The sequence below is a fragment of the Haliotis rufescens genome, unplaced genomic scaffold (assembly GCF_023055435.1).
Source record: "Haliotis rufescens isolate VD_foot unplaced genomic scaffold, xgHalRufe1.0.p SCAF_6, whole genome shotgun sequence".
In the NCBI taxonomy this organism is placed as follows: domain Eukaryota; kingdom Metazoa; phylum Mollusca; class Gastropoda; order Lepetellida; family Haliotidae; genus Haliotis; species Haliotis rufescens.
This window is the reverse complement of record NW_025964334.1, coordinates 57,226,868-57,239,920: the sequence shown is the minus strand read 5'-3', so window position 1 is coordinate 57,239,920 and position 13,053 is coordinate 57,226,868. Positions and strand designations below refer to the sequence as shown.

Here is a 13,053-nt window from a genome sequence, read left to right as displayed (position 1 = left end):
AGTCAGTTTCAGAAACAGCTTTCACACGTTTCATGTCTGTGAAGCATCTGTAACTACCATTTGGCAAAAGAATGAAGGTGAACTCCAGTCACTTTGATTTGATTTGATCAGGTACCCATTCCTAGTTTGCTTGTGTTTATTGGTAGCGTTGCAAACCCTACCCGACAATTCACAGTGCTACTAAACCTCACCTATTATGGTTATGCACGTCTGCACAAGTATCAACACCATTGAACTAACAATAATTCAACAGGGCAAAGAACTTGATGATGATACAAAATAAGTTTCACTACTGCTTGCAGAAACTGTTCAAACCAAATGTACTGTTTGAACCCTATATTCGTCCCGATTATAATCATTGGTTTCTTAGCTCCGCACTCGTGGCATGGGTTTAACTGCAGGAAGTCTACAGTTCCTCCCTTTTCAGCAATAGTTAACTGTAACTGGTATCAAATTGTCACGCATTTGGTATTAATAGTACTATCATTACCTTACCATGTAGTGTGTGAATGCATGCGTGCTTGCTTGTGTGATGCAGGTCCATTAAGTCATAATCGTGTGTTGAGCATTTGACGATTCGTGTAATCATTTTCATAGATGTAATGCTGATAACATAATTCATTATAAGCCAGTATTTTTTTTATTACAAAAGATATTCTGATGGATATGTACATTCGTGTAAGCCACTTCTTGCATAATTCAAGGAAATCATCACTACACTAAACCTTTATTCTGCTATCAAAGTGTCTAAGGGGTTGATGGCATTTTCTATTCGTCGGTGGCCTTTTGGGGAGAACCACGTCATCAGAAAACGTCATCAGGTGGGCCTAATTAAGTTGAATACGAGTCGTTTTGCCCCCTTAGTCAGTTTGAAGCTTCTTTAATTGTTTCAATAAATGCAAACATGACAATGCCAATCTACACAGCGTTTCTGAATCATCGAAGCGTATCATTGTCAGTAAGATTAGCGTTCACTAAGAAATTCTCAAATACATTTCAAAAGTATCCATTGTGATTCGTTGTCAGCTAAGGAAGAAACGCCATCAGGATGAAAGGAAGAACAACAGTGGTCGTACTGTACATCCTCAGGGTGGAAACTGCAGCATCTACACAACAGAGAATATTAAATACTAGTATGCTACACACACAAACGGCTAAGACGTTTAACTTAAGCTTCAGGTATGTCGATGATCTGTTCTGGTTCAATAATAGTAAAATAGACGATCATCTGAACTTGAAATTATAGATGCCAGTGAAACCGCCTCACCTGTTCAATTTAGATTGATGTGACCAAAAGTTTGTCTCTTGTTTGACTTGTATCAAACATTACCGTGTTTGTTCAGGTGAACAATTGACTTGCCTTATCATGTGTTTGTGATGGGTGACAATGGTGAGGCAGAATACGGTCACCTTTCTTGAATTACTGGTATCATCTCTATTTCATAGTCTTCATAAACATATGCTGAATCGTACAAAGGACTAAGCTTTCAACAGAGCTCCCGTATTTTACCAATATTTGCATGTCAATGCCCGATAGCTTTTGCTATTGTTACTTGAATATAAACAGGTGACAACTTTGTTACTAGATTTCTTATTTGGAAAATAATCAAATTCATGTATAACATCACGATTCATGTCATCATTCGTGAATACATGTACTCTCTTTGGCCGAACAAGCCTCATTTGAAATGGACATAACTTCACAAAGTGAATGGTGTCTCCGTCATCTACAACTTGGGCCCGCCAGCTGTGGTTCGTATGTCAGTCCTTCAACCGACTCTCATACTTGTAAACTTTCGGTCTCACCAAAAATGTTAAACTGACTGTCATGATAGGAAGGCCATACCCTTAACTCAAATCTATCTCTGATTGTCCAGATTATTAACCTTGATAATCAGTCTATTAAGGTTTCCGTGGTCCGATTGATTTTATTAGACTTGTTTAATGTCCTGTGTGTGTCGAGTAGGTTATAATAGGGTATATGAGAATTGCAGTTTATGTATATGCAAAACTGACAAAGAACGTGCAAGCTACCCTACAGGATATGCTTACTCTTTTCGCAATGGAATCTGTTTCGGCAGATATTCGAGATAGATTACTATGTGGCCGTCACGTTTTATATTTAATGACCACAGAAGCCTATAAATACGTACACATACAATAAGTGGAGGGTGTAAGTGTCAATTAAACTCTGCCGTAAAGGGGCAAGATGATGGGCAAGAAAAATAATATTCATTGATAAATTGTGTTGGTGATTCAACATGGAACAGACAAGAACATATAGAGGGATCTTTTATACTATATTTACCAAACTGCAAAACCTTCAAAAAGGTGTTACTTTTTCTCACAACCTTCCTACACGTACGTTTCTTCCTATTTAAATGAATGCATTATGCGAACTGAGGCTAAACAGAAAGAAAGAATATTTCGGTAACAATATTATATTCAATACGGAAACAATTGTTAGCCAATGCATGCATGTATCATTGTTGCTACTATCATGAGTATAAACTGGCAAATGGAATCCGAGGTTGTTATGAAAGGCACAAGATGGACATTCAACAATATCAAACTGCCTGATACTTACTACATGTAAGAGTTGCAAGTCTCCCCTTGGGCTTGTCTATGATAGCAGAAGCTTTGACTCCAGTCTTGCATGTAACTTTCTCTCCTGCGTCAGTGAGACATTGGATGTAGGTCCCTAGCGGCCTAAAACACATGATGGTTGCGTGTTACATTTCTAACTATCTAAATGTAAATATGAAATAATGTATACACAAAATAAAATTGAATAAACTGAACGTAAACAACGGCTGATATAATGAAATGTGAATATGAAAAAAAGATAATGTTTTCATTTTCAAGTATATTACTCAAAAGAAGTAAAAGGCACTCATTCTTGCACGATAGTAAAGTTAATTTGTCATGCGATAACATAGTATGTTTGTATGTTTGTTTGTTGTTTAACGCCGCACTCAGCAATGTTCCAGCTATATGACGGCAGTCTGTAAATAATCGGGTCTTGACCAGACAATCCAGTGATTGACAACATGAGCATCGTTCCACGCAATTGGGATCGATAAAATGCATCAACTAAGTCAGCGAGGCTGACCACCCGCTCCCGTTAGTCGCCTATTACAAGCATAGTCGTTTTTAAAGGCAAGCATGGGTTTCTGAAGACCTATTCTTCTCCGGATCGTCATGGGTACGGTAACATATTAATTATAGTAATATGAAAGAATATAATGTTCTTTAACTTATTTGAGGAGTATATATGTCAGTTTATGCGAGCATTTCATTATTGAAGAAAATATATGACAATTTGGAGTCTACCCGCATGCGTTGTTCCCGGATAGGTCGCTTCCCCAGAATGTCTTTTGGCATGTACAGGGCAACTCCAAATCTGGGTCTAAAATCAGTACAGAAACACTTGCAGCATTATTCTGTTTCGTCCCTGTTCAGCATTGCCGAATTAACATCAATGAAAATGCAACATCATTTCGAGAACATTCAGACAAATATGATTAAAATCTAATGCGCTGGGGATATAGTCTTACTTAAAATGGCAGAGACGTTGTCCTATTCGGATTATAAAGTTATTTCGACCTGTGTAGTATGAAAGACATACAAGAAAGCAGGTATCGTATTTTCCTGTTAGACATTAAACTAAAACAGAAAACAATAGATAGTTTGACTCTTGGATTCCTATTCATTAAAGACAAAACACAGAGGGATCTAGATCGATACATAGTGATGCTTCACACACGTACGAGGGAAGTATTCATATTCAAGACTCAATAAACCAATGTAATCATGTCTTTTTCATATCTTCGATTATTTTTGTGTAGAAACTGTGATAATCAAGAAGTATATGAACCAAATCATATTAATCACGAAAGCGGCAACACAAGACTTTAGTGCTTACCACAAACAGCGTCACTGATTTTCGTGGCTTGAGCTGTTGCCAAGTCACATCCAGCAGATGTTCCTGCTGCAGTCTCGAGACAATCCAAGTACGTTTTCAGGTATCTGAAATATAAACTTTTCATAAAACATGTCCTATTTCGACAATTTATTAATGAAATTTATGAAGTTATGTGTTTGAAGTTTGGAGAGTTCGGGTCGCCACAGCAACATCCTTGGATACAACATATGTTGGTAGGAGAGACAAGTGATAATATATGATTTATTACTTTCTACGGATCCGACAGTGCCAATACGAATGTTGGCAAACCTACTTACTCACAGTCGGTATCTGAACCCTCGGCTGATGTAGCATCGTTGTACGTGGAGGTACATGTAGCACAAGCTTCAGCAGCTACAACACCTGTCGTGAAGATACCTGTAAGAAATAGTAAACATAATCATCAACGCCAGAGAACATCGTGTCTCGATTATAACGCGAAACAGATTCCACAGGCAACATAGCGGTGAGAATATTTGAATAGATCACAGAAAATCAGTGATGACATCATCGAAGAAACGTTGGCCAGGAACATACTGTGTTTGTTTCATTCCTTAAACAAGTTCAAATAAAAAGCAGAAGAAACTCCGTATCCCCCGATGTATTTCAGGCCTAGAATATATACTACTATTACTTTTATACAATGCCAAACAAATATAGATTAACGAAAATATATATTTATCAACTCATGTGGCACAAAATGGGAATTATATACCAACCACTTTACAAACTGAATAACATTATGAGGGTCTCACTTTCCAAATATGTCTTATAGTAGTTAGCGAACAAACGTGTATATTAAAGTAACGGCGTATAAATGCAACTCACATAAAAGCAGAGGAAACACCGCCATCGTCCACATCCTGTATGCACCTGGTTGTTGTCTGGCCTAACCCCGCCGTGCTACACGCCGTCAATATGGGAGACGTGGAGCTTTATAGCGTGTGTTGCTATGGTGTGGTCTGTTTGAAGCACACCCTCGTTCTCCTATGATTTGTTTCTCCTTGGAACTTTACCACACACGGTGATTTTAGATCTTAATGGACGTCTGTGGAATAATTTGGTATCTAACTACGTGTCATGAAGGTTGTGAAAAAAAGTTGATGACCTGCATCTTGCTTGTCTTGTTTTGTTCACGAAAAAGGACAGACGCACAAACATGCACAGCTTTTTATCACAAATAATGGAATGTTTCACAAAACAATTATCTTATCTCAAATGCGCCTCAACCAACAGTCACTGCTTGAAACAAAAAAATACAATTACATAAAGGTGTATTCTGAAAATCAGTGGTCACTTACAGTGTACAAGCAGATGAATCATTTGTTGAATCAAATCAGGCACAATTGTTCAACTTTGTTATTATAGGTTTAATAAAATACATCAATTGGGGATAAATAAATTTTGATCATGACAACATATATCATTGTATATACGTGGCTCAGGATTCGTATCTATATCTCAATTAGGTATGTACTGATAAGAAGTGTGAAGGAATGTGCAAGTAAATGCTTAAAACATATTTGTAGAAATAGGCTAATAGATTTCAGATGCCAATAACCTATATCACTTTGTAATGATATTTTATTGATTGTTAAATGTTTTTAAAAATATCTGTTGTTGAAAAGGATTCTGCTTTGTTGAACCCAATTTTGTTGCAGTATATAGGCACACGTAGTAGAGTGCGAGGGCTAAAAAAGAATACTCAAAAGACAAGTTCGCCGCTCTATAAATCCTTGAAACGTGATTTATCACCTTGATAATATGTCTGGTTTCATAAAACCTTCTACAGTAGGTTTTCGTAGCAATGGCTGTAATTCACGATGCACTGTTAAAACGGTTCTCAAATACCTGGCAACGAACGTGTAAATCATGTACCACCACACGCAGTGTTCTTTTACCCAGCAACAACCAAGTCAGATCTTAGGACATGTATGTTGCTATGTTAACAGGAACATCTGACACCTACCCCGATACCCTTGAACAGGCGACTACTACTTTCTTTAAGATTACTACATGCTGTCACTTGATTATTTAATGTGTTCAGTGCATAAAAAACAGGAATTGTGTTAAAAGGCACATTTGTTCTTAACTTCGTGCATGTAGGTATTAGGTAACCAGGTGTGCAGTGAAGGGAATAAGTGGCATTAATTTGAGAGAAGTGAGCGTACAAGGAACCAGATTCATGAACTCCTATGCAAAAATTGATTATATAAAAACTGACTTTGACATAACAAATTAATTCGTCTTTAACGCGGGTGAATATGGTTTAAAAAAGCATATGCCTGGGCTCGATAATAATATGGATTATGTTCATGTATTTAAGTTGCATTGGAAATCACTGCTCATGTATTCATTTTGGTATTTCAGATGTCCCAAACTCTGCGAATAGCACCCTATATTTGGCGTATGGATAACAGTATATATAGGCTGCTGTGGTAAAATGTAATGTACTTTAATGGCTGTGGTTTAAATTAGCAGCCAGATAATCATTTGGATGCAATCAGGTTGCCAAAGCATGCTACGAATTGCATCCCAGAATAAAGTACATTTACATACCCACTAGAAATGATTGTCACACACATTGAAATAAGTGTATCACGAAAGGGGAGGGAAATATAACCAGTGGAACAACTAGTTTTACTTTTTTCCAAAGACTTCAAGTTGGGCGTGTGTTAAATTTAGTGACAATTACCTTTCCCCTGGTATGAGCACGAACACTTCGAAAAAGGGTACTTGATAATGCTTCTAAAACAGTTTTTGACAACAAGAAGTTAACTGAGCATTGTTGTAAAGTTATTGCCTACTCTCTGCTTGCAAAGTTAGACATGTGGTTGCAAGTGTAAAATATCGAGAACTGTTAATCATATGCAGTGGAAACTAATGTGTCAATTTTGAAAATATTAAGGCCATTTACTCTTATTGGTCATATTATCATTGAAAATTACATCACCCATGGGAGGTTAAAACATATACTTTGAATATAAGGAATGTTTTACCAACAGTTTCTGTATAACTGGGGATCAATAGTAGCACTGACTAGAGCGCCACAATATTTTCATTTATGTTTACTATTAGCATAGTTTTGGCCAGAGTTATTTCACTTTGTTGTGTTCTACATCTGTGTTGTCATAACCTACTGTGACTTCTTGACAAACAGTTTTATTATTGGCCAATAAAATTTGTCTACACTACTAGATTTCCTCGGCAGCTTTTATGAAAACGTTTGTTTATCAGGCTATGTACAGTGTTCGCCTTCTTGGGTACAGAGACACAGATTAATCTCTGACCACTCGTCTACTTCAAAACGAAAGCTTGACCAGACAAAGTTACAGCAATAGCCTAGATGTATAGCCTACTTTACCGATGTAACCGTCCACATATTTATCTGAATTAGTATCTTTTGCGCTCATTCAGTATTCGAGTAGTACAATTGTACACGATCTTATTTATCTCGGTGAAAAGTTCTAAGTAGAGAGCGTTACTTCTTGGTACACAATGTGTAAACCAGGTCCCGGGACAGAGATATTGGACACATCAGGTCAACGATTTCAGTGATGAGGCTGTACCTCAAATAAATCACCAGTTGGAGTCGTGGTTATTACACGGTATTTAATAGTTCCATTACCATTCTGTACACAACCGCATCAAGTGATGTTCAAAGAGTGAGGAGTACAGCAATGAAAGTGGCTGCATCAGCTAGCTAGCCATGTACTAGCATGTATACCAAAACATGATCAGCACTGGGTGTACTGAAGGAACAAAACATTTAAAAACATATCATCAATTATGAATTCATACAAATGATAAAACAAAACCCAGCTGATGGATTGAGGTCTGCACTATCGGAGATCATATCAACATGCGTGAGGACAGAAATCGTGACGGACTTGTTGGAGTCGTCAAACTCAATTAGCTTAAGGACAACCACTGCCAGATCAGAGACATCAGCAGATGGTGGAGAGACAGTAAGACGTATCCAGTCCACGCCATTATGTAACTTACTTACATTTCAGTTTAAACGTAACCATGCTGAATATACGAATAAAACTATTTTGGTTGTATTTGGAAAGTATTCTAGCTAGAAACTGAATTTCTGAAGATGATGGCTTTGCTTCAGAATGACCAAGGGCTTTCCCTATCAACATTTTAAGAACCTCACATGACAGCAGCGTAAGCAAAGGTTTTAAATGTCTGAAATGAACTAATCGTCACCCCGAGAATACTCGTGTTCTGCAACTAGGGTGTTGGGTACCCTTCACCCTCATTTCACGGACTTGTATTTTGGTATTGTTCCTTGCCATATATAACAAACAAAATGTGTTCACAAAACTTTCATGTCATACAGTAATAAATAGGTTTACTCCGTACAATAGTGTCAAATGTACCATTTCCAGAATCAGATGGCGACTTTCGCTTCCTTTTAAGCACATTGCGTCGGATATTATTTCTTTCCATGAAGCAATTGCGTAAAAGAATACCTATTAGCTACAACAATCAAACAGGGATGTACTATTTTCACAAAAAAATACACATGGATGGGTATGATAAGAGCCACCAATACACAAGTTTACATGTTTTTTTGGTTTTGGTTTGTTGTTTAACGCCGCACTCAGCAATATTCCAGCTATATGACGGCGGTCTGTAAAAAATCGAATCTGAACCAGGCAATCAAGTGATTTATATCATGAGCATCGATCCACGCAATTGGGATCGATGACATGCTTCAACCAAGTCAGCGAGCCTGACCACCCGATCCCGTTAGTCGTCTTTTACGACAAGCATAGTCGTCTTTTACGGCAAGCATGGGTTGCTGAAGACCTATTCTACCCCGGAATCTTCAAGGGTCCGTTTTCATGTGTAAGTACATGTACAGTTTGCTTAATAAAATGTAAGAGGTTGTCATGAACGCAAGCATGTATTTACGAGCAAAGGGCAACCACCGACATCTACGCAACTTGTACGTATAAGTACATACGTCATTACAAAACAGAATCAAAGAAATATATGCAACAAAAAAAATTCCATAATCATAAGAGTCCATTGTGCGATACCTACTAAACCATTAGCATGTTCATATCTGGTGTTATTCCTTATTTTGCCCTTCTGTTCCTGTATTTTTAAGGAAAACAATTGACGTGTCTTTGCCTGTTTTTGTGGCGGGTGCCACAGGGTGATACCTGATATCATCACTATGTGATAGCGATTCATGTACACATGCTCAGTACAGTGGAAATCGTACAGTCGACTATAAGAGATTTCCTTTGGCAGATGAGAGTGTTTTGTCGCTTTTATTATTATGAATCATGTCCAAATGATACCACGTGTGAAAAAATGGGCGTATCCTGGAACGGGATGACACGAATGACATGAATGAATTTATATACCAATAACCTTAACTACACATACCGATGTACAAACTTAAAGGCTTATCTCTTTTAAAATAAGAGGCGATAAAGGTGCAGAAATATGCACCCTGCCTCACTAATAGTAACCATGCGGAAGTACCTGTACCGCTGATCATGAAGTCAGTTTCCCTGGAAATAGAAACCCCAGTGCATCATCTTGATCTGATTGGCTGGTAGTTCAAATCGAACTGTCATCTGACTGGCATGTAGACCACTTGCTGCCATCTGATTGGCTGGTTTGAATTTTGCAACCATCTGATTGTCATGCCCTTCGAGGCAATATTTTACGAACGCCTCCCTCGTTCCATTTTCCAGGTCAAAAACGTTAGGTTAGAGTTAGAGTACGAAATCATCCAAGCTTTCTTTATGACTGATAGTCAGCGGCAAGTTCCACAAAGAAATTACCACCCTTGAATATCAACCTGAACTTCAAACTGTCATCAAAGAAAATGGACTTCAGAGGCAAAGGCAATGTTAAGTACAATGTTAGTCTCTGTTACTTCTACGATAAGTCGGAAGAACATTCTCTCAATCCATACTCTCACTGTTCCAACAGTCCAAAAAGGGCTTAGACTTCAACAGAGAAACTCCTCCACCTCAAAGGAGCCTTGGCCTGTCCTGGAAAATAACAAGAAAACACTTTCACCTTCCAAGTCTGTGAGAGAAAGCCCTTCACCAGGCGAGGGGTATTGTCGTTTCGCGAACTTCTGTTTAGGATTACCCGCTTCCGTCGTCTTACTTATCGCAGTGGCAGAATTGAGGTCCCAAGACCTTATTAAATTTCACTGTCTGATTTCCCTACTAAAGTTTTTCATATATTCCCTGATGCGTCAAAGGAAGCAACTGATATACATCAAGGTATACAACGTACGAAGAGTTTATTGCTGGGTACCCTCACGCCATGGGCATACCATACCTCGGTTAATGTTGCCTTTCAGACAGATCGACATTTAGCCAGAATGTCTGCATTTTAACACAGACAGCATGGTTGTATTGGGTTATAGATAGTATCAGAAATGAGGATGGACACTACAGCACCGCTGCAATAATTGGGAACTGCACCATTGTCCCTCTCACCTGCAATACACGAACAAGACGTTCTTACGGTAGATTGAAGGCTGAACAACAGAAAACTGACGGCTCCTGAGAATAAACCACGTGGCCAAACTTCCCGTACACCACTTCCATGCAGTTCAACACCCCTCATGATCATCTCACACGGGAGCCAATGATTGCGACTACTCGGAGAATATTTGATGCTATGATCCTGAACACAAAACGGTTAAACCATGAAGTACTGTGGACCTTACTGGCTGAAGTGACGACAATCAATCATCATCAATGCTCGACCAAACACATCCATCTCGACTTACCTTGAACAACCAACGATCACCTGCAATTTTACTGAATCAAAGGAAGACTCACATCCCGAACATTGATCTGTCACTAGATACCTTATGCAAGTCTCAATGGATGGATGTGCAAACACTTGCAGAAGAGTTTTGGCGACGATTGGGATTAGAGTACTTCCAGGTCGAAATGGAAGATTTCACAGCCTAGCCTCCAAGAAGGTGATGTTATTCTTGGGTAAAACAATTGTGAAAGGAATGCGTTTCTAGGACAAGGTAACCTTGTCCACAAAGCCGTGATTTGAGTGACTTAAAGCCATCCATCGTGCGCTTTGACGTCGCTAATGTCTACAGGTTATGTGATATTAACAATGTTTTTTTCAATCATGGTGATTTCCATGTGAAATCAGAATAGGAGGGTCATGCCCCAACGAAGCAATATTTTACGGACGCCTCTCTCGTTCCATATTCCAGGTCAAACATGCTAGATAAGAGGTTTTTTTTCTTTCCTTCGGGAAAAACAACACCTGTTTACACGAGTGGTTTCTGCGCCTGAAAAAGGAGATTTTCAAGACTGACATGTACAGCTTTTTGCCCAATTTGTACCAGAGGTTTATGTCGATTAAGGTCTTTTTGAAGTCATACATGTAGATGGGCAGCTCAGATAAACCAGTGGGTGATGAGAATGGAGAATGAATGTACTTATTAGGTGAAGGTGAGAAAGGTCCTGTATGTTTTGGGGAGAGGAAGGCTGGATTCCCTTGTGAGCTGTGGTTGGACGTTTGGGCGCCTTGTTTATGGGAGGTGACAGGATTCCCGCTGTGCTCAAGTTTGATGATTTGTTCGCATTTGACGACTGAAAAAGGAGTGATTGAGTGAGTGAGTGAGTTGGGTTTATCACTACACTGAATAGTATTTGATCTTTATGACCCATATGGGCTCAAATATGCAGTGTAATAACGTTTTGATATTTGCACAATATGCAATTAGTGATTCTCGAAGCTGATTGGTCGGTTGAACAAAGATCAATTTTCAGTGGACAACGGAACTAATTTTTTTCATTCCATTCATTCCCAAATCCATGCCTTTCCCTTCAGATGTTTTACGTGCTACAATCTCACTGATTCGAGATTTTTAAGGCAAGAAACATACATTCATGTCAACAACGTGATTTCACATTATTATTTTTTTCATATATTTCACATGATTTTCATTCATTGAGAGTAAAAACCAAAACAACGTCCACGTTTATAAACAAACATGGCTTGCCATTTGACACCTGTCAAACTAAATGACCTCGTTACAGTAGACGGAGATCTGACTGACATGAAGAGTTATTCGTATAATTCAACCTCTGAACACACATAATGTCTTTGTTGTCAAAACTGCATATGGCTAGATTGAGGTTCCAAGATCCAGATTATGATGTTGCCAGAAACTGTTTCTAGTGCGCCAAGATCAACACCACCAAGTCCGGGTTGGCGTCTGTGTTAGAGGACTTGCTGTTTGACGAATATTTCGACCACCCGAATCCCAAAACCGGACTTTGTACAGACAGGTTTGCCTTTATGAACGATGATGACACTGATAAATGCCAGTGAAAATAAAAACACCATAAAAAAGGCGAAACGTGACAAGTTGACATTAACTTGGTGCACAAATTTATACAGGTAAGAAGAACACGAAAAATAAGACTACTCACACTTTCAACGACGACATGAAAATATAAACAAATTCATTTTGCAACAACATTCAGACTTCCCGAAAGACATCATAAAGATACACCATTTCACAGAAGTTTGTAACGTTGAGTGAAGAAATAAGAACGTGACACTTTTGTATACAATGTGTACGTTTTTGTAACTTCGACGTCAGCACAGTACGGCGCTGAGCGGTATGGCTGACTGATGTCCCGGCGCCATATGAGGGTTAATGACACAGTAAAGGTGGAACTAAACATTATTCTTCGCAAATTTATCATTTCGGCATGCACATCAGACGATTCAGAATTCGAAATGTCTACTTTGAAGGAGATCCAGATACCTTTTAGTCTATCACCAGGAATTCGACCATTATGAATCAAAATATCAACAAATTCCCGTCGTCTGACTGTCTACTCCACAAGCGTGATTAACAAGTTTTCCTAAAATCCAACATGCACATGTTTCCATTCAGTCACTCTTGTCTCAAATCACACACGATGTTCATTAAACGTGTTGTCCGGATTAAACTGTAACGCCGGTTCTCTTGTCATACCTGGTTCCGGCTTTCTCATATCTGGGTCAGGTCGGGTCATTCATTCCGACACTGTGACAGCAATCGTACTTTTCAT

General features: G+C 38.6%; 2 protein-coding genes across 4 annotated transcripts in view; both read right to left on the bottom strand.

Annotated features, from left to right (window-relative positions):
- The window catches only part of LOC124128341 (fibropellin-1-like), a 416,047-nt gene that overhangs the window by 277,641 nt on the left and 125,353 nt on the right, over nucleotides 1-13,053 (bottom strand). The gene's annotated exons all lie outside the window — the stretch shown is intronic.
- LOC124146854 lies at nucleotides 625-4,877 on the bottom strand. The gene is made up of 6 exons (XM_048386721.1): nucleotides 4,793-4,877; nucleotides 4,243-4,342; nucleotides 3,926-4,029; nucleotides 3,334-3,409; nucleotides 2,588-2,709; nucleotides 625-1,106 (listed from the first exon to the last, which is right to left on the bottom strand). Exons 1-6 carry the CDS (start codon nucleotides 4,824-4,826, stop codon nucleotides 1,027-1,029), a joined length of 516 nt encoding a protein of 171 aa, XP_048242678.1. The 5' UTR covers nucleotides 4,827-4,877; the 3' UTR covers nucleotides 625-1,026.